This window comes from Anser cygnoides, chromosome 15 (assembly GCF_040182565.1).
Source record: "Anser cygnoides isolate HZ-2024a breed goose chromosome 15, Taihu_goose_T2T_genome, whole genome shotgun sequence".
Lineage (NCBI taxonomy): Eukaryota > Metazoa > Chordata > Aves > Anseriformes > Anatidae > Anser > Anser cygnoides.
Window position 1 is genome coordinate 11,701,863 of NC_089887.1, and position 22,209 is coordinate 11,724,071.

Genomic DNA, 22,209 nt, shown 5'->3' on the forward strand with positions numbered 1-22,209 from the left:
AATTTAAAAATAAAATTTATTATCTGCTATCTGGGAGTTCTCTTTGATGCTGGGATATATTAATCACTTTAGAAATGTCAGTTTCACTGTAACTAAAGTTTACGGCAGAAAAATGTCCTGTCCCCCCCAGTATCACCTCCTGGATCAACTTCAGCATCCTGGGGGTAATGTCATGGCTCTCCTAACTTAGTACAGCATAAATCTGGCTCTGTGTAGCTGAAGGGACTTAGGGACAGGGCTCACAAAGCTGCCAGAATTTACCTGATTGCTCTGCTGCTTGAATGTGGTCAACATCAAGGTTCCGCTGAGTAAGGGTAAGTCCTTCCTTGGCCAGCTCAACTAGGTTCTGCAGGTTCTGAACGTCCTTCTGGCTGTGAGATAAAAACTGCCCATCTTCTTCGGGGCCTGACTTGAATTCATCAGAAGTTTGGTCTCTGACCTTTATGCAAGTGGGATCATGAGAACTGAGGTCAGGCTGAATTTGCTGAGATAGTTCTGGTTGATCGGCTCCTACTGATGGCAGAACATTGTCTGGCTTATGATTCTGATCAAAAAGGGGGGAAAAAGATACCAATAAATTAGGTCTTGTTGTATGTATTTGCAGAGCTCAGAATACTGTCTCTAGTTCATACTTTCAAAACATCTAGTAAAGGATTGCAGAATGTTCCCTGGGCTTCTGAGGCAAAAGCTCTCTGTAGTTTTATGAAGGACTCTCCAAAGAAAAGACAGCTCTAAAGAGAAAAAGAAAAAAGGAAACTACAATAGAAAATGCAGAAAAGGTGGTTTCACCAGGAGCATGCCTGTGCAGGCAACTGGCAAGTAGGGAGAGAGGATAGTGGAACTGTTCCCACTCCAATATCTAAATATTTCATTAAAGCTGGGGCACCTGGCAACAGCTGCAACTGAAGCTGTCCAGGTGCTTCTGTTCAGAGATCTAAAACATTTTTGCAGTCACGTGTAACAAAAATCAACCTTTCACCTGTGAGCTGATGTTTTCCAGATTTGTTCTATTTCCCAATAAAAACAGTTTTGTTTGTTTATTTCTAAGTAGAAATAGAATTTTAGAAATAGAGATGTAGCCATTTTTTGGAATGGAAGGAATCAGATGGGAAAACACATTGTTGCCAGAACTTTAAAGGCCTTCTCACTTTTTATTTTTAAACTTTTCTGGCAGCTTTTTCTTTGACCAAAAGGTCAAAGATCTTCATAGAATGGAGCCTCTCTGCTACAGCCCTAGTTGGGGATAAGCCAATGAAAAGCTCTGGGATTTGACTACGGAAAAAGTATTAAACAAAGTACCTACATATGCACAGTAGTTTTTGAACAGAAGCACAAAACAATCCTTCCAGGAAGCAGTGAGGGAAGGAAGAGAAGTGATACCTGTCTTCTCAGAGAGCAAGTATGTAATAAGATGAGAGATTAAAAGACCTTTGTCTCCTTCTGTAGGAACTTTTAATAAAAAATACAGAGCACTGAAAGAGGCATGAAATCCAGATGAAAAACAGAACGAAACAGTGGAACTGAAAATAGGATCAAAGCTCATGTGCCAAGAGCCTGTGGGATGCACAGAGCAAGCCTGAAGTGCAAATACTTCACAACTGTGGGCATTCCCAGCTTCTCCTCTGTGAAAGGCAGAAGTATCAGTCTTCAGTTTAAACTTTTCACCCAATTCCTTGCTGTCTGAGTACAACACAGAATCATACCACATCCCAAGTCGGAAGGGACCCACAAGGATCACTGAGTCCAACTCCTGGCTCCACACAGGACCACCCAAAAATCAGACCGTGTCTGAGCACGTTGTCCAAACACTTCTTGAACTCCAGCAGGCTCGGTGCCGTGACCACTGCCCTGGGCAGCCTGTCCCAGTGCCCGACCACCCTCTGGGTGCAGAACCTTTCCCTAACACCCAGCCTGACCCTCCCCTGTCCCAGCTCCATGCCGTTCCCTCGGGTCCTGTCACTGTCCCCAGAGAGCAGAGCTCAGCGTCTACCCTCCGCTCCCCTCGTGAGGGAGCTGCAGGCGGCCATGAGGCCTCCCCTCGGCCTGCTCTGCTCTGGGCTGAACGAACCGAGGGACCTCAGCCACTCCTCACACGTCTTGCCCTCCAGACCCTTCACCATCTTCACTGCCCTTTTTTGGGCACTCTCTAACAGTTTTACGCCTTTCTCATATTGTGGTGCCCAAACCTGCACGCAGTGCTTGAGATGAGGCCACAATAATGCAAAGTGCAGGACGTGGGCAAGGCTCATGTCAGCATCGGAGAAAAGTGCCAAGATGGAACACGTGAGCCAGGCTGCTGTAAACACAGACAAGCTAGTGGAAAAATGACTGGGATGCAGACCCTTCACTCAGTACTGTTCCCACCCATTTTATTTTCTGAAAGGTCAAGGAATAGCACGGTAACATGAACCTTGGTCTCATCTCCAAAAGCAAGAAGTGAAAGTTCAAGATCATAAAACCTAACTGGGTAAGACAAGGGGACAGCAGTACAGGAGCAGTAAGCATGCAGAGGCAAAGGGACACTCTCTAAATACCATGTGATGAAACAGAAGAGTTGCAGGGCAAAGGAGCTAGGCACATACATACCAGAGCAAGGTCAAAAGTGTCCCACCTGCACAGGCTTCCAAGGTACAATCGGAGGGGTTAATCCAGCAGTGTAGAATAATTCAGGGTCACAAGGTCCTGTGAGAGCACTGATATTCCACAAAAAGCAGTCCCTGCTTTTGGACAATGGCAAGAGCCAGGCTGCTTTCCCAGATTCATTCTCCAAAATCCTGCTAGAGGGAAGCTGAGGCGTGGGAGGGAATTCAGCCTCTTCTACAAGCAGCATAGCTACCCGTTCTTGGATCCTTTTGCGGGCCTTCTCTGGATCCTGAAGAAGTAATGGCGGAGGTGTACTTGGGGCTCTTTTACGCCGTTTTTTATCTTTAAAAAGAAAAGGAAGAGGAACCCAGATAAACAAATGGCTGAACACACAGGGCTCCTTCAAGTGTTGTAGTCAGTGGGACCAAAACGCAGCTACAAGCTGAACACAGCTCTTAGGATTCCTGCAAGGAGTCTGAAGCCTCATATTGCCCCTGTTGGAGAAATTAACTCCAGAAAAGACTGATTCCTGCTTGCACTGCTCTGCTGGCTGTTGGAAGATGTCACATCTCTACAAAAAGTGACTATTGTGGAAGCAACTGCTATCTACGTAGTCTACCTCCTAGATCCACAGAACAGTGCCTATGGGTTTTGACTAGATCCTAGTGCTTCAGAAAAAAGAGAGAGGGAAAAAAAAAAACATCTGTGAAGGACTCTTTTGTGTCCTGGTCACTGATGATAACGAATCACAGCCCACACGACCACTGCACAGCTATTATTTGGCCATCCTGTATCTTACTAGATTTGTCTTACTAACGCCCGACCCCTAATCCAACTGGCAGAAGGAGACCTAAGCAGGGTTGTGAAGAGTAAAGTCCCCCCTCTATACAGCATGCAACACTCTCCACTGGCAGTTATCTTCCATTCTAAACCCTTTTTGCACACGGAAATGGTAAAACACATGCTCAATGGCATGTAATATATGCAGGTCCACTCTAGAAAGAAAACAGAGACAAAAGAGACAAGGCTGAAAAAGCTGCATTGATCCAGGCTGCAGCAGGATGAGTAAGAAAAAATCTACTGCAAGAGAAATAACAATGATCTTTTCGTGTAATTTCAGTTTCACAGCTTACAAAAAATAACAGCTCATCTAAAGAATATTTTACAGTTTCAAAACAACCAATCAGTGGAAAAAAAGCATCAGATTCATAAGGGATTTCACTAAAAACCATGGACATGCCACAACCTTTCTTGACTGTATGTGGATTTTGCGTATTGCTAAGCTCTGACAGCTTAAATAAAACAGAAACTGGGCTGTCTTCCGTCCTGTACCCAACAGGAAAGTTCAAGTGCAGAGCAGGCTAAGTTACATTACTTCTCCAATAACACAGCCTTTGACACTAACTCACTTTAACACATACCTGATCCTGGCTTCCATTTGATTGGCAAAGCAGCCACTGGTTTCACGTTTGTAACTGATTTTGCCTGTTCCTGCTTTTCCTGCTCCAACAGAGAGCGTGACATTGCCATAGCAACCAGCAAATCTTCATCCTTAGTCTCCATTTTGGCCCTCTTCTGCTTGTTCTTTGAGTCCTCTTTGGAGGAGCCTTTTCGCTTTGACCTGCTTGGTTGATTGCTGAAATACAAGAATGCAGCAGGAAGCCCAAGTTATTGTGACTGGATCAGAGACAAGAAACACTGAGCATTCCAGAGAAGCTGCTCTGCTTCCACAGAGAGATTCCCATATCCAGGATAATGAGAAGCTATTTGCGGTGCCTTCTTCCCCAGCAGAGAGCAAAAGATTCCTTAGCACCCATGGAATTTAGAGCAATTTTGAGAAAATCTTATTTTGAAAAGGTAAGAACACAAGACCACAACAGTGACGTAAGTTGTGTGTGTTTTTTAAACATCTGCGATCTCTATCCTAAATGCTTTAAAAATGTGTATCAAAGGGGGAAAAAAATAAAGTTGAAGCAGGGCGAAAACAAGATCGCCAAAAAATGCCCTCCCAGTCTCTGTTTCCTTAGTGTACAGGCAACAGTCCCTTCTCAGCACAAAGGGACTTACAAGCCCTCCTACAAATTCAGTCAGGCACAACTTGCTGTACTCTGAAGATTCTGCTCAAATCCAAGACAAGAGATGCAGCTCTGCACCTAGCATGTTTCAAAACATCAGCTCTGCTTCCTCCTTGGCTCAAGGTGTGAAGCGCATACATCCGCTACAGCCACGAGCTGAATAGCTGAGCCATTGGCAAGACAGATGCTCGGGAGAGACTGCATACACTCGTACTACGTGTTCTGCTTAATAAGCTCAAACACACCGTTCAGCTTTACTGCGTAACTGCCTCACGGAGCACATATATTTCTGACAAAACAGTGTAAAGTTCTTTACTCCCCATTTTGCTCCTGCCTGATGATTTTTAAAGTCATCCACTACCTGACCACTTCTGAAGGAAAACAACATATTTTGTTCCAGCTAACTGCCACAACCTCCTCTCGTGGTACTGGGTCATGGCTCTGCCTGACGTTCTTTGGACTTGGGGGCCCCCAGCATGCGAGTCTGCCTTGCTTCTACAGTTCTTTCCCAGGAACGCAGGGTCAAGTTCTCTCAGGACAAAGACAGTAATCAGCACATTTTATTTTCACCAGCTTACCTGGGAAACTGTAGAGGTGCATCACCAAGTGTGGACACCTGCAACTGCACTGCCTCAAGAAGCATCTTAGGGGGAACATCCATCTCGACAGCACAGCGCTTCAAGTGACTGACTCGGCTCTGGGGGGTTTGGAATTGCTTCCCACAGATGGGACATTCAGGGACCAGTGGTTTGCTGGAGGATGACATCTGCGCATCTTCCATCTCATCCAGACACCTGTGAGACGATGGCAAAGCTTTAAGGCTATCCATGCTAAGATTTAAGCCTTACTAAAGAAAAGGAAGCACAACCATCTCTGATATCTGCAACAGGCAAAGAAACATCCCCTGAAGAAATAAGAATTATGTACCCACTGCTGTGATGGATATGACATGTAACAGATACACAGAATTACAGCCTCACGGGCATATTAACAACATGTTGCTTAGAAGCAAGTACAAGTAATTAACTTCTTTAATTTCTCTCTGTGTCCATCACCTAATCCCTCTTTCTGCATTGATTGTAACATTCCAGATAATTTCTAAACCACCATTAAAAACAGAATCATGCTACCAGAGAAACAGTAGGTCTTCCTCACCCGGAACATGACTATTTCTTGTCCTTCTTAGTGCTTTTGTAGGCATGACGAAGTGCAGTGTTGAGAATGCAAGCCATTTTCAAGTCAGATATCTCACTTGACAAGGACAGTGTTTTGTGTCACAGAAAGTACTTAGAGTGCGGGATAACGAACTTCTAATAATTTCTGGTATGCCAAGACTGTTTAAAAGTCTTAAAGGTTCTTTTTCTGCCCTCTCCAAAGAGATACAGTGTCTGTTTTCTTTACAAAGCATGTTATAAGAAGCCCTCCCTGATTAGGGAATGACACACAGAACCAACACAGGTAGAGCTGTGTAAAAGAACATTCATCTGACGCACTAACACTGGTGATTACAAGCTTGCCAGTGCATCTATCCACCTGCAGCTTTACATCTCATGATGAAGACTGCTATCAAAAAATCCACTGCCACTATAACCCTGCAGTCTCATCCTATGATTACATGTTTAACAGTTCAGAAAACAGACTTAATTTCCAAAAAGCATTTCTGATACACTGTCGCTGATTTACACTGTCTGTCCTCTCAACCAGCAATAAGTATCCAAAGACAGAAACAGCAGTAACGCCTCCAAAACTGCAGCTGCAGACAGTCCAAAAGAACTCAAGTCACTCAATAGCAAGATGTATGACTGGACAAACCAAGTCATTCCCAAGTCCCTTAAAGTGCCTTAATGAAGCACGCACAACTGTTCAAATGTGTTGTTTCTGATCCTTTCTCAATAGAGAAGCACACAATTTACAAAGAGCTATCTGCATATAACATACTAACAGTACTTGATATTTACCACTAAGGAAACTGTTCAGTTAAAGGCATTGATATCCATGTAGTTGCACACCATTCTGACAAAAGAGAAGGCAGGGATGCCTTCCCTTAGCCTCTCCACTCTCACTGCCAAGTGTTGTAACACAACTTAGTCATCTTTCTGAACAGCATCACTTTTCCCTCTGCAAACAGCTCGGGTATGCAGTGACACAGTGACATTCTAGCTGTCCTTATACAAACAACTTTTAGCTAAATAGAGCAAACATTACCTTGCTGGCTGAAATTGGCAGATCTGCAATAGTGGGTCCTCATCAATTTTGCGAGCCTCTTTACAACCACAGCCACTCTGCAGCACTACTGATGAAAGCAGCATTGGCTTTAACGTGTTCGTGCAGAAGCCCTGCAGCGCGACACAATCAGCCTCTGCTTTGAGATCAAATGAACTTGCTAATTCAGGCCATAAAAGTCATTATGTCACCACATAGACTCCCCTGCTACCGGGTTCTAGAACGGCCAAGCTGACCTAACAGTCTGAGGTTAATGGGGAGAGGATGCAGAAAGGACGAATCAAGCTGGCCCTTCACCTGTTAACGTGCTGCTCTCGCCGTGTTGAGTTCATGGCTGAGAGATCCTTTTGGCAGATCTGACAAAAGAACAAGCCTGCATCCTCCAGGGCTTCCTCTTTGGTTTCCTGCTGAAGAGCCAAAGCCAGAGCACCATCATGCTGCATGGATGGAAGATCGTGGATATCTGGCAAAGAAGGGAGAGTTAGCTAAGACAGAGAACTAAGAATCCTGTATGGAAGCTGTGGAGCTGTTATTTTTGTCATTATTAAACTAGACACACAAAAGTCAATTGCAAACTTTCTCTTGCATCTTTACACCTGATCTCTCATAAAGTAGCGTACAACATGCACTCCTTAAACAACACAAAACTGCACTACCCAGGGAGCAGTAGGTGGTGATTTATTCATAGTACATCACACGTCAGAGCCAAAGGGGGGAATGCTTTGGCTAAAGCTGCTAGGGAGAATGCGGGATACATACATGTGTTTAGTACATAACATGTGTTTAGTACATGTGTTTAGTACATAACGTACTAAACACAGCAGATTTTGTGTCGATGCAGAACAAACAGGGTCTTGACCTAAAAAAGAATGAAGGCAGAGTACAATTTTTGTTGATTCAGTTCATCTGCATAGAACACATTACCTTTGTGGAAATCTTGGAAATCTCCCAAGGATGGGGTCAATCTATGAGTCATATTTACCTAACAGCTACCTAACACCGTCCCAAGGGAAGGATGACAAGGTTGACTGATCCTGTCACAATCTCAACCTGTTTCCAAGAAGTCAACTATCCCTCCAGAATCTAACATGAGATTAATTCGGCCTCAGAGAAGAGCTGGGAGAAAAGAACGGATTGTCCTTTAACAATTGAGAAAGCAAGTTTACTCAGTGATCTGGAGTGATTTATTCCGTGCTGCACACTGAGCCACTAGGCTAGCTGGGAACAAAGCCCAAGAATCTGCACTGCTTTTCATGCAACCGTTCTAACCAGCCCACAGCACTCTTTCTGCACGTACAAGAGCTAACGGGAGAAACGTACCATTCTCTGGTGAGTTCTGCTCCTGGCTTTCATCAGGAAAATCCCCGCTGGCTACAGACTTCGGCAAGCTATCGTCTGTGCTGTGTTTTAGCTGCTCAGGTGCCACTCTCTTGAACTGCTGCATTCTCTCCACTACCAGCTCTGCTACCCGTGCCTTTGGTCCTGCGAGTGGCGGTATCTTTGAGGTGGGTGAAGAGCAGGCCCCTGGCTGTGTAGCAGGATGGAAGGATAATGTAGTCTGGGAAGAGCCATTCAGAGCATTTACTACAAGGGAAGAAAACACCAGAGCTTTACCAGTCAGTATTAAAACAAGTAGCTGAGCTGCCCCAAGAGCTGGGGGGAAGCCTCCCCCCCAACAGCAGCCTAAGCCAGGCTCAGCTTTGCAACACTTAGTCTTAAAAAGAGACCTGAACAACGTGCTTGACTCTTACATGACTTTATACTTGATAACTACAGTAACAGCATCACACTTCTGTGCTACAGTGCAGTTTAAATACCTCTGTATCCCTTTTAGAGGAAGGACTATTAAGGAAGACCTCACCTGAAGGTCACTAGCGAGGGCAACAAGCAGTGCAGCCCTATAGCCCCCCTCTTCTGTCCCGTGCTTCCTGCTGTTCTTCACTCTGATCTCCAAACCCTAACTGACTCATACGTTCAGGGTCTGAGATGAGGAACCAGGAGTCCCGAAGAGAGGTGGTAAGAAGCAGCAGGCAGAAGTAATGCCAGACTGACACCTCAGCATACCCCTGCTCTGCTTTGAGGTGTCCTGTGCATACAGGCAGCACGCGAGATCAGACCAAAGAGCTCGCTAGCCCAGTGTCTTGTCTCAGTGCAGTCAGCAACAGACACTTAAGAAAGGTTATCAGGACAGGCCACGTACAAAGTAATCCCTCCTGGTTGACCTTATTCATCAGTTTAAGTTCGTGTACTGGTGACTGCATTCTGGCCATCATGTCCAATAACTGCTGAAGACCGATCCTTTATGAATTAATTCACACCCTTCTTAACTCATTTATATTTTTAACCTTGACAACATCCAGAGACAATTTATTTCTCAATGTAACAATGCACTGAGTGAAAAGGCACCTCGATACATTCTAGACTTACTTCTAGATGATTTGAGGGTGTTTTTCTAAGTTCTGATATTGTACAAATCATTGAATACTGACTACCTAACGCTTCGCTTTTTGCTAAGGCTTCATCTTACTAAAGAACATCATCTGCCCGCCTCTAGTGCAGAACACACTGCTAGGTTAAAACCCCAGATAAGCCTAAGTAGCTAAGTGTAGATGGAAACACAAGATGCTTCAATTAGCCTATCTTCTGTCTGAAAGACATCAGTTCACTCACCTGTCAGAGTCCTCTGGCTACAGTCACTGGCTGCTGTACTCAGCTGGCTGGCAGGGAAGGGGCTTATCTTCCCATCCCCTTGCTCAGTCTCACCACTACTACAGGCCACAGCGTCACCGTCTTTGTGCATCAAAGCTTGTTCCTTAGGACCCAAATCTTGGGTCAAGTTTGTTTTCTTTGCTGCTGGAAAGAGGTGATGGTTTTGGCTTGTGGCAGCAGCTTTGCCTCTTCTTAATTTGCTTCTTGCAACAGTGCTCTTTGACCTTTTCTGGGCCTTCTTTGCTGCCTCAGCATCCCCAGATTTTTTCTTCGCTCTACCCAAAAGATTTGCCCACAACTCTTTAAAATCATTGTCCTGTTCATCCATTGGCCTGCAGGTGCCAGTAACACGGTGGCCTAATGCCACTGCATGCATTGGAGGACAGGGGAAGATACCAGAATCAGCTCAGGTTTGCATCCTCCATGACCTGTGACTTTCACCAAGTCCTTTCCACCCCCTCAGAGATCTCCATTCTCCAGACTTCAGTGGTCAACACAGTGGGCACTTCTCCACTGTCCCGACAGTTCATTCTTCCACACTTAATTCGCAGCCATTTCGTAGAGCATGTTCTCTCTTCAAGCACCCCACGTGCTTTCACACATAATGCATTGACAAGCTGGTTCTTCTGAGCTCTCTAGACCATACGGTAAGCACTACAGTTTGTGCAGACCAAGCACAGGATGTGCTAGGGGCTTCAAAAAGACACTTACTGAAGCCCTGAAATAAAGAAATAAAAAGGTGGTTATGTAGGATGGTATATGCAGATGCAGTATGGGAAAGGGATGGGGTAGAACCCTGAAGGAGAAGACAATTTGTATAAAACAATAAGATTAGAAGAAGCACATACTGACTCAAAACACTCTCGCTATATTTGCACTACAGACAAGCACAAGCTACCTTAGGAGAGAAGAGGAAAACTTTCAGAATAGGTATCTGACACTGGGTTGGCTTTTGGCCTGGGGCTCAGGATTTGAGATTGTCCATTTTTTAAATGCATTCATACTTACATTTATATAGCACAAGACCAAGAAATGCAGCAAAGGAGAAAAATCCTTCAGATCCTTCAGATCAAGAAGCTATTCTGGAGGTGTTGTGACAGAGCACCTTTAAGGAGGATGGCACGACCTCATTTTGACAAGAAAATAAAGGGAATTTCTTACATTCAGAAGGGTTTTTGGGACGAGTCAGAACAACTCTATCAAGGATGTTCATCCCTTCTCTCTTCTTACATCCACAGCCTGCTCACATTCAGGATTAGTTCTCCTAACTAATACTGAATTCCTCCTACTAGTATTCAGCAAATCATGGCAGTGACCATGTTTCACAAACTGCTGTCAAATACACCAGGTAAACAGACTAAAAAATTATATTTTTAAATTAGTTTCTTAATCTTTTTCAGCTACAGTAAGAATAGCCACACTAGGTAAGGATTACTTGGAACAGCACGAGGGACAATATCCAGATGGAACTGTCATCAGACCCCAGGCAACACTAAAACTAGATCTCTATTCTTAGACTTTTTGATTGTCCTCTTCTTCCTAGTCCTATGTTCACTACGGTTCTGGCTATTTTACCAGAGGTTTTATATTGCTCCCCAGACCTATTTCTTTCAAGCCTAAAACAGAGTGTTTCACTTGGAATGGCAGCAACTGCGGTTCAGTTTCTCCAGTAAAGCTCTGGGCACCGAAAGACTCAAAAAGCAGGAAAAACACATGTGAGATTGTTTTCTCAAATGGTTTGGCTGCAGACAGGCAAGGCTAAGGAATGCTGGTTACACACTTTCATGGGTCAGCCTTTCCTATAAGCAATTACAGATGTTAATGGATTTATTTATTTTAAACTCAGCCTCCCAAACCAGCAGAGGATTTTGCCGTGAATCTTGGAGTCATTTCCTGTTAGAGAGAAACTGAAGTTTTATGTAGCCAGTTCATAAATTTAATTTTCCTGGACAGAATCTTGGTGTAGTTATCGCTGTAAATTGACCATTTTCTTCTAAGTAGGAGACAGCATGTGGAGAAAAACAGAATCTCACATCCTCCATGGCTATAGATACTTCTCACAGACACATCTGTACTGTCGTATTACTTACAGTCAGTTCCTGATGTTAAATTTTGAAACAGATCTGCACTTTTGTTTGCAATCAATGGCCAGTACCCCAGGTAGACCAAGTCAGACATACAAACGATGCAAAACTAATGAAGAGTTTATCTGTCTTGCTCTTCCCTTTCAAGACTTGTATTTACAGGTTCCTACAGCTCAGTATTTCTGATGCTGCTGTTACTGGTGTACCTAACAGCCAGCTTTGGCACCAGTTCATAGAGCTGGAGAAGTAATAGCTTTCAAAACAATTTCTTTCAGTATAGTATTCAATTCATTTTGGAAGGTTTTAGGACTCTACAAATCACACAACCTGGTCAAATGAAATAAACAGCGGCACTTACCTATCCACTTAGATACTAAATCCATACCTGGTTGTGGCCTTCAAGTAAATGTGGATCATCACAACAGTACAAAACGAGACCAGTAAGAATGAAAGATGGAACCTGGAAAATGAAAGGAAAAGGTGAAATTTAGTTGCACTGATTGCCCTTTTTTTATCAAGTTCTAAGGTGCAGGGGGAGGGAGCTGGGAACAGCACATGCTCCAGCGGTGCCAAGTTCTGCTGCTTCCATAGACCTGTGTCCTTAAACATGTAGGTGACTTGCACACATCGCCCAGCACTGTGTCCCCCCCACAGCCAGCAGCACTGCACGCTTCTGCAGAAAAAGCCCAGAAGGCAGACTGGGCCAGAAGCTGGGTAAGGCACTGAGGAACCTGGTCCAGCCCCACAGCCAGCCCTGCTTTGAGCAGCGGTTTGGGCTAGAGACTTCCCAAGGCCAGTCCCAGACCGAGTCACCCATCCTGCAACCCTTCAGTCTGCCCTCGCCTTTCTCATTTGGGGCTCATTTTGTTTCCCAGTAACTTTCTTGAAACCAGAACCTCAATATTTCATTCTTAAAAAAATCCACCGGTGTTTCCTATCGTAAGCCTCTAGCCATACCACGCCGCCACCTTTCTGACCCTGCTGTTTTTAGGGTCACGGGCAACTACTGAATGGAGTTCCCTGGTTTAACTGAAAATGCCAAGAGAAAGTACACTATTTCATCACTTCTCACTTCGCTTCCTTTTTACTTCCTTGACTGTCCTTTGTTGAGGCAAGGAGCACAGAAGCTCCAAATCTACTCTCTTTGAGCCCCTCGATATTTTATTAAATTATATGTATCCCGTCCTCCAGTGTTTATTCTCTAAAATAAGAGTCCCCGTGTTTTCTCTTTGCCCAGAGAAGCCCTCCTGGTCCCTAACCATCTCCAACAGCACTCCCCGAACCTCCTTCGCTCTCCCCTTTTTCGGGGTGCTCTGAGCAGTACTGCCATCAGCAGCCTGCTGACTCTCCCAGTGTCTCTCTGACTCTCCCAGACTCTTACACGCTGTTCACACTTCTTCCTCAGCCAAGGCCTTGCTGATCCTAACATCTCCTTTGCCTTTCTCTGAAAGTGCCTGCTTGCTCAGCAAAGGTTTCACCTGCACAGAGATGCCCCGCGCCCTTTCAGTCTCTGGTACCATTAAGGTGCCCCGTAGGATTTCTCTCTTCACCTCTGCGCCCCATGGGTTCAGAAGAAGCCCCCGGATGCTCTTTGTGACCCTTCCACCAGTTTCCTCTCAGATCATCAAAATAATTCTTTACCTCTTTCCACTTTTCAAAGGATTTCTGAGTAAGCTGTGTTAATTTGTTCTTTATTTCCTAATTTGTTGCCATCAAACCACTCCATCAGACTTCTGAGGGGCAGCCTCCTGGAGAGACCTGGCTCCCATGCTGGTAAGATGCTATCAGGTTAAAAATGGATGATGACAGACATCTGCAAAGAATTCAGTGATCATTTCAACCAGTTTAATAGGTACATATTAAACACTTAGAGGCTTGTAATTACTTAGTTCAGTCACAGAATCCTTCCAGGAAAATAAGAAAACAGGTAAAATATCTGCTATCCTCCCAACATCCGGAGCAGCTTCTCTTTTGACAACTGAAAGCACATTTCTACTAGCAATTCAACCACTTGAAATATCTCTTCTGAACTCCCGGATATACATCTGGGCCTGTTTACTTACTGCTTTTAATCTGTGCACTTGCTCCAGGAACAATTCTGCCACTTCAGTCTCCGAGAATACGTTACGGGTAGAAAGCGCGGATCAGCGCTGTCTGGGCCTGACCAGCAGTCACATCCCGTACCTGCTCCCCTCCTGGCCCCCAGGGCTGCCTCACCACATTTCCTCCTCAGTGACCATCCCTGCAGCTGGTCACTAACCGAAACCCAGATACTGCATGCCGTTGTGTTGGCACTGGACGTTTCGTCGCCCCCCCTGCCCTTCTCCTTTTTTGAAATCTGCAGGAGGAAGATGTGGAGGCTGGTAGCCAAACTTTCAATCAAGCCAGTCCAAATACTGCAAAGGGAAAGAATTTCTCTCGTGTTTGCTCTGGAAACCACACCAGAAGAAGGCCCCTAGGGATTTTTCCTGACCAAAGCCTGTAACAAACAATCTTCCTACAGGTTCCCAACACTTCCCATTCCTGATGGAGAAGGGCATGTGCACTGTGCGATTTTCAAATTTTCTCTGTCTTTAAAGACTCTACACTGGACCCTGCACCAGCCAACACCTTTATCGCACAGGGTACCTTCCGAAGACACAACGCGAGAACCGTACAGGGCAGGTTCTCTTTGCTTGCGGCAGGGCAAATACATTAACACTGAGGACAGCAGATCTCGGTCAGCGAGGAGGAAACACGTAAGTGCAGAATAGGAATTCAAAGCCGGGTACTAACCCTCCTGTCCTGGCCTCTGTCAGCTTTTCTGTGCCAGAAAAGGGTAATAAAACCAGATGTGGAAATACAGGAGATGACAGATGAATTCAAGTATATGTAAGCAAGAAAATGATAGCTAGGCAATCACAATCAGACTCTAACAAGCAATCTTAGCAATGACCAGTAACGATGTCTACTTGACAATACCACTTATAATACCTTATATCCCGTCAGGGTACCATGCTCACATTTCTTTTAGCGACTATACCTCCCCTTGCTAGTACCTTGTACATATGGTAAAGTATTTTATGTCCAATAAAAGCTTTATCACATTCTAGGCATAAACTTTAAATCACTACTTACATGACAAAATGCCTCTCTACCTTTCAAACGCAGTAGAAACTGACCTTAGCTTACAAAGCGCTTCACCAAAATAGGAAATTTTTACTTTCTACCTCCTCTGGAAGGACAAAGGGGAAGTGACCATAAAAATAAAAAGTAACGGTTGCTCAGGTGCAAATGCTTGTCGCTTGTATGCAAACACAGCAGCATACAAATAAGAAATATATGCAGCTGGTGTTTCAAAAATGCTTATTTGATGTGACTGAAAGCAACAGGAAAATTATTAATTTAAACAGAAACATACAACTGAGAATTAAGGACTGAATAAAAACATTTCACTGGAGGCCCCAAAAATCAATAAAGAGAACAATACTTACTGAGAAGTAATTTATTTTTCAGCGAAGGAGAGAAGTAATCACAGTAATAATAAAAATAAATATGTTAAGATAACATCACAATAAGAAAATTGGATAGCACTGAACATAAACAAGGAACTGTAGTGAAATGGAGATAAAATTATGTAAGATTAATTTTCTGGTCACAAAAGTTAAGGACTTTTAAAAAGAATCTTTGGTGTACATCAAAAACAAGAACAAAGACCTACCAAGGCCACTGGGTGGTTAGAAAACAACCTGTAGAACTGTCAATACTAACTGAAAATATGCAGAACTAAATCTCTGCATAAATATCTATGAGAAAACACACACACATATTATATTCTACAGAATATCCTATGGTCCTGTGACCTGTCCCACAATGCCGATGAACGGAACCTATCCCAACTAATCCAAAGCATCTTCAGTAGCAGTTATTGAAGATATTTCTGCCAACGGATTCAGATCGTTTGCAAGCAGAGTTACAGAAAAACGGGCTAACAGCTCTCTAGACTGCTAACTGGGATTTTTCACAAGGACAATTAGGGAAGTAAACACCCATCTTTCAGACTGAGATCAACACCAGGCCGTTAAAGAAATGGCTTATATGGGAATTGATGACTAAAGATGGATAATAAAATTAATACCAATCAACACAATGTTATGAAAACCAAGATCTCCTATGTTAAGCTAATACCTTTTTAATGAGGCCTCTGTGTGCTAACAGAGGTGTAATTCTTTTGTAAACCATTAAGGAAGTACCAAGGGACAAAATGATTAATTAAAATAATTCAAAATCAATACAACACACATTTAAAATGATGAAAACATAGCTAGCTAGGTTTCAAAATGCAACTACAAATAGCAGTTCATTGGGAGCATATGTTTCTGCTACTGTCCCACAGAGATTCGCTCGCGTTTTTCTATTATTTAGGCTTAGGAAATGAAGTTGGAGAGACATACAGCACCAATGATCAATGTCTGATGCTGCGGAGAAGGGAACCGTGAGACGCTGCTGACGACAGCGGCAGAACGAGGCAGGCACTTGGCGAGCACAGACCTCAGCACAAAGTCACCGCTTCGGGACAGGGCCGCATGTACAGGACAGGTACGGCTGCCTGGGAAGCACGGAGCCCGGAGAGGTGTCGCCGCCAGGGCAGGTCCCTACAGGACCATGCTGACACCCAAGCTGCAGCAGCAAAAAGGCCGCGCTTCCTCTATACGCGGTACCACCGACAGTGAAATCGCTGCGTGAACCTACAGCCGGTTCATTGCAAACAGGGTGCAGCACCCGCACGTCACACAGCACTGGTGGCACGCAGCCTCGGGAAGGTGCTCCTTCAAACCACCTTTCCAGTGCGAAGCAAAAAGCCTCAACCTAGCCCATCCTTCTTCCAAGCCGGCCACAAAGTTACCTTGTCCCAGGTGCCCAATGCCACCAGGCACTGGTAATTTTGACCATTTCAGATCATCTCATAGTTTTGTAGATAAAGAAGGGAGCAATCACAGTTACGAACGTTTGTGGCAAGAAAATCAACTGAATGATTAATGAGGAAGTGAATATAATGAGAAATAGTAACATTTTAATGTTAAACTTTCAAGCCATTTCTTTTCAAGAGGACAATGTTATTCTAAAAGGCGTAAGATATTTGGAGGATGTTCACTTCAAACAAAGCAAGTCCTACAGATACCACTTTCTCCCATAAAGCGTATCTTCTGATTTTAGCTTATCCTCACAAAAGGCAACTACAAAGTGAAGCTTAACACAGTATCTTGGTGTCCCCACGTTTTCCAAAATCCTAACAAGCTTGCTTTGAAAAGGTTACCACACTCATCGTGGATTCCTGCAGGTGACCAAATCACATACTTTCTACGCTAACATTTCATTAATTTGTAACAATGAATAATTTGCCTTCTTCACAGTTAACATCACATACAGGAGCTGCAGTGAGGCAGATAATGTACTACTTTGTGAGTACGTTGCTTGATGATGTTTTCACGCTACCATCTCTGTTCTCCGTATTCCAGAGTCTAATACAAACAGGCTCGGTTTGGTGTCCTGAAAACGCATTTTAAAATTTATTTTTCTTAAAATATCTTCTCCTTTTATTAAGCTCGGTCCCAGACCTCGTCAACATCCAAATATATCGTTAGCTATAGGCCTGATGGGAACGTTCAGGGAAACCCCGGCACGGTACCAGCGATGTCGGGGATCTATTACAATTATTTATAAACGCGTGCCTCCCGCAGCCGCAGCGCGAGGCGGCTCACAGACACCACGCCGGTCCCTCCGTGCGTGGCTTTCCAAAATATCATTTCTAGCAACTGCCCAAGGGCCTCGCATGCAAGCGAGGACCCCGGAGCTCAGCCTGAGTTTCACCGGCACGTAACGAACAGCTTAATTCTGTGACTCTCTACCAACCGGCTTAATTCTGTGACTCTGTACCAAACGGTTTAATTCTGTGACCCTGTATCAGTTTAATTCTGTGACTCTGTACCAAACGGCTTAATTCTGTGACTCCGTATCGGTTTAATTCTGTGACTCTATACCAACGCAGCAGCCGCTGCTCCCCGCCAGCCTCCCCTGCCCCGCCTCAGCGCCGCCATTTCGCGGCCCCCACCGCCCCCCTGCCCGGCCCCGCCCCCCGCTGACGTCACGCCCCGGGCCCCCTCCCGCTCGGCACCGCCAGCGCGCGGCGCCGGCGTCATGACGTCACGCCGCGCCGCCGCCCGCCACCCGGCCCCGCCGCCGACCTCTCCGCCGCGCCGCGGGCTGCCGCCGCTCCCGCCGCCCCGCCGCCCCCGCGGGGAGCCCCCCGCCGCAGCTCAGCGCATGCGCGGGGCGCCAACCGGCTCCCTCGCCCCGCACCGGACGGCGATGCGCATGCGCGCGGCAGCGGCCGGCGGCACCCGCGCACGCGCGGACGGCGGCGGCCGCACCCTCCCTGCGCGTGCGCGCGGGCTTCCCGCCACCGGTTGCCATGGTGACGCCCCCTGAGGCGGGCCCGGCCCCCGCCCCGGGCAGCCCTGAGGCGGCCGCCGGGGGCGGACGAGCGCTGGGGAATCGGCGGCAGGCCCGGCCTCCGCCCGGGGCTCTGGTGGCGAGAGCTGGTAAGAGCTGGTATTGGAAAAGCAGTAGCAAAGTACACACACTCGGTAATTTTTTTTAAAAATAAGTGGAATTTATAGAAATATAAAATAAATATCGCTAAGGAGCGCATACGTCACACCTGCCCCTGACCACCATAGAACTATGATTAAAAGTCACATCCCTGGCCTGACATGGAAAACCTACCAGAGGTGCAACTAAAAGCCCATTAAAATTGTAAAGCCTGTTGTAAGAAAATTGTGAAGTCTGTCATAAGTGGAACGCTTTGGGGTTTTAATAAACTTGCCCCAAGGAAATGTCAAGGTGAGCAGTTTCATAGCTCGAGCTTTTACAGAGCTGATCTCTCACAGCATTGCCATTTTATTTTGTCCTTTTTACAAGGTGGGGGCAGAACAGGAAAATGGATGCCATTTCTTCATTAGCTTAAGCCCTGACACCTCACACTAACATGGAGTTGCAATCAATAATTATTTCCTCCAAATGAACAATTTATTGTGGCTAGAGGACTGCAGATACTAAAAGCACCAGAGAGAGGGTGTGTGTGTGTATCCTCACAGTGGCTTTGCCTTTTGAATGCATATTTTGTGTTGAAGTCAGGATTTTATTCCTCAAAATGTGGTATGGGTGTGGTAAGAACCCAAATCACTCCTTGATAACCCTTCTTAACAGGCCAAGAGGCAGAGGGAGGTTTAGTGGCAACAGAAAGCACTGTGGCTGACTGTCAACTACATTACTATCAGTTTTCTCCAAAAACAAGGTAAGCATTTTACTGAAGAAATACAAAGCACTACTAATTGTGATCAATGTGGTATCCCCTTTACAAAGAACTTTTTTTTTTTTTCCCCGTAATTACATCTTAATTTCTAATTTAGCATAACCAAAAGAAATGGATACTGTCATAGCATTGCTTGGTTGGAAATCTTATAACAACAACAACAAAAACCTACAACTTTTAACACAGAAAAAGCTACTGAGGCACCGTGCTTTTTCACTTCCCACAAAGCAATTAAATTTTTAAGCTGTGCTAAATTCAAGCAATACTAGCTAGAAGACCTCACATTTTAAGCAAAGAATTGGTGCCTTTGATTATTTTGGCAAGACAGATCAGAGTATTTTATGCAGTGACTCTCCCCAGGAGGTGCAACGTGCCCATGCCAGTATGAGAGAACCCAAAACCGATCTGAAGAAATCCTTTGGTTTGTGTCTTTCAACACTTTGGCTAGTTTATTCAAGTTCTCTCTGAAGTTACTACACTTTATGGGAATTAGGAGCACTCTTAAGAAAACCCTGCAAGAACTTGCAAGCAAATATTGCACAAACACACTGAAGAATACTCTGGTTATGATGTACTGAGACACCATGTAGGTTCCACAAGAACTAAGCCGAGTCGCAGTAATATTCATGGCACAATACCATAAATGCAAAAGCACCAAATATTTAAAAGAATAAACCAAACTAAGTACCAGAGAAGCGGGAAACTTGATTTATGGAAGAGAGCTCCATTATCCCAAGCAACCTGAGCTTTGCCTCCATGTCCCTCACTGGTATTCTTCTAAGAGGAGAGGCAAGGCAGGGACCAAGCAGGTGAGGCAAACCCGACAAGCAGCCCATGTAAAACCTCAGCCCTCCCCAAGCCCCAGCTCACAGTCCCATCCTCCCAGCTACAGCACAGCACTGCTGGCACCAAACCCAAGGTAGGAGACTTGGAGGGGCATCTCTGCAGGCTGCAAACCCCATCACACGGTTGTGGCCAGGGAAACTTCAAAGCGATGCTGAGCACAGCAAACACACACAGCTTCAGCCAGACCAGCCTCTGCATCACAGCTGCCAGGCAACGCTGCAGCCTCAGTCTCTTCTACTGCATTTCGCATAGACAAATGCAATTTTCTGTTCTAAAAGTGCTGAGGCACCAAAGAAAAGGGCACCTCAGAAATGTGAAACACAGAACATGTGCAAGCACCTGTTTTTTCACCACTTGAATCTTTCAAAGCTTACTGTGTTCAGTGCAAGGAGCACAAATCCTCTCAGCCTTGCTGATGTTCATAAATGCATCTTTTTAAAGTCTATATTGAAAAGAACCAAGTGAATTGTGGTATTACTAATACAGACCCGCACAAAAGCACAAGCATTTAGTAGTATGAACCAGCTACCAAACTGATATATATTTCACAGGGCATTTCAAGGCCTGCAGCTATTCCTAAGGCAACAAGGACATGGTTGCTGCAGCAAGCTCTATTCACTATTGCACCAAACATCATTGAGAAGATGCAGCCAGTCAGAGGGAACCAAAGCAGCTCTCCCAAAATCAGGCAGCTGATCAGAGACACTGTGATTCTCTGTGTGGACCTACTGGACTTTTGCTAGCAATGTTTTAATAATTCGCTTTTTCTCCCAACCATGGCACTGGTCTGTACCACAGGTGACCGGATGACCACTTCCCAGGCAGGGAGAGCTGGCTGTCCTGCCTCGATGCAGGGAGGTGGAAGAGAACAGTTTTCTGCAGAACTTCAGCCAGAAAGAGGTGGCTAAAAAGCGCTTGGAGCAATGACACGGGACGGGGAGGATGTTCTGGGCTGGTGGGGACTCAAAAACCAAAGAGGCAATGAAAGCACAGTATGGCAGAAGCAAAGCTACTTTGACAGATATGCCTAAAGCACATGCATAGGGCCACAGTGCTTTAAACTCTAGTATGAAAACCTTGGCTTGATTTAATATGTGCTTTGGTACTCTCCTGTGAACTACAACCCTGTAGGTGCAGGCAGAGCCCTGAAATAGGGACACTTCTGATGCAGGTTGCAAAAGACAGGATATTTACTATCACTCGTTGGTGCTGAGTTTCTCTGCAGAAAACTACTATTATGGAACTTGTGGGCACTGTTGTCAGTTCTAAAATATTTTTAAAAGTAACTGCTTGAAGTCATCATGCAATTGTATTTACAGTAACCATGTGAACCTGCGCATCTATATCTATGCATACACGTTACAGATTATATATGTGTATGTACCTTTACCCCCACATTCAGCATTTCTCAAAATGTGTTTCACTTTGCTGTCTGCTGAGTCTGACGGGCAAACGCACAGCTCTGTGTTAAGGCTTGTAATGCTGGTGGCTCTTTGGCAGCTTCAGATGAACTTTTTAAAGCTTTCAGTACAAATTGGTTCAATCTAGGTCAACAGTGATCAGAGAAATAGCCATGAGGGCCAATTCCAATGGCAGTGGGGGAAGGACTGAGTAAAGTTTACTTTTTGAATTAAAGTTATTACATTAATCTGTCCTTCATGGAATCTCATGGACTTGGGCCATGCTCATCAACAAAGCTCACCACAATTCTCAGTGCACAATACTGAGTCTTTTGAAAGGGCAAAGTAAGCAGCAGTACAGCACTTACCTCCAGAGCAGTTATTTTTTGCAGTTATTAAGTGTCAGTTTTGGGATGGTGCATGCCTCCATACCAATCTCTTCTTTTAAGCCTGCTCAAAATATGCACATTTCCATTTGGTAAATCACACAGCACCAATTAGAGTGTGCACTTCAAATTGACTTGTTATTAACCAAAATTTGTCTGGTTCTCCTGAAAAGTAAAATCAAATAAAATTTCCAAGGAGAATCACTAACATTCAGTAAGGGGACTGGGGTTTAAACTCATGCTAAGAATCTCTAAAAACATCAATAAGACACCATCAAACAACAACAAAAAAATCCTAATGTTTTGATTTCTTGAGGCATATTGCAAGACAACTTAGAACACTTATTCTTCAAAATATCTGCTAAATCACTTTAGACAGAAAAAGTCCAGCAATTGAGATACATTAGCAAAACAACGCTCAAGTTGAATCTCCCTCTGCTTGTAGACATAGCACTGACTTTCCAAGTTCCTAAGAGTTTAATTTGGGACAATTCCATTAAGGCTTTACTTAGTGATTTACTTTTGGAGTAGGTTTTATCCCCAATTACC

At 44.7% G+C, this 22,209-nt stretch overlaps 1 protein-coding gene and 1 long non-coding RNA gene across 2 annotated transcripts; one reads left to right on the plus strand and one right to left on the minus strand.

The window, feature by feature from the left end:
* Positions 1–371: 371 nt before the first annotated feature.
* Positions 372–17,764, minus strand: SLX4 (SLX4 structure-specific endonuclease subunit). Its single transcript, XM_066977620.1, has 8 exons — positions 12,060–17,764; positions 9,552–10,308; positions 8,202–8,465; positions 7,179–7,344; positions 5,237–5,452; positions 4,005–4,219; positions 2,587–2,925; positions 372–544 (listed from the first exon to the last, which is right to left on the minus strand). The coding sequence occupies exons 2-7, from the start codon at positions 9,964–9,966 to the stop codon at positions 2,597–2,599; spliced, it is 1,605 nt and encodes a 534-aa protein (XP_066833721.1). The 5' UTR covers positions 9,967–10,308; positions 12,060–17,764; the 3' UTR covers positions 372–544; positions 2,587–2,596.
* Positions 17,765–17,886: 122 nt separating this feature from the next.
* Positions 17,887–21,929, plus strand: LOC106033408 (uncharacterized). The gene is made up of 3 exons (XR_001205302.3): positions 17,887–18,255; positions 18,923–19,010; positions 20,426–21,929. It is a non-coding gene; the product is annotated as an uncharacterized lncRNA (long non-coding RNA).
* Positions 21,930–22,209: the final 280 nt, after the last annotated feature.

Bases quoted from the DNA above. Each gene is read 5' to 3' on its own strand.
- SLX4 (XM_066977620.1), bottom strand. From the start codon at position 9,966: ATGCATGCAGTGGCATTAGGCCACCGTGTTACTGGCACCTGCAGGCCA. The intron at 7,345-8,201 runs GTACGTTTCTCC...CTTCTTTGCCAG, and splicing joins GCAGAACTCACCAGAGAATG to ATATCCACGATCTTCCATCC. The intron at 4,220-5,236 runs GTAAGCTGGTGA...CTTGTATTTCAG, and splicing joins GCACCTCTACAGTTTCCCAG to CAATCAACCAAGCAGGTCAA.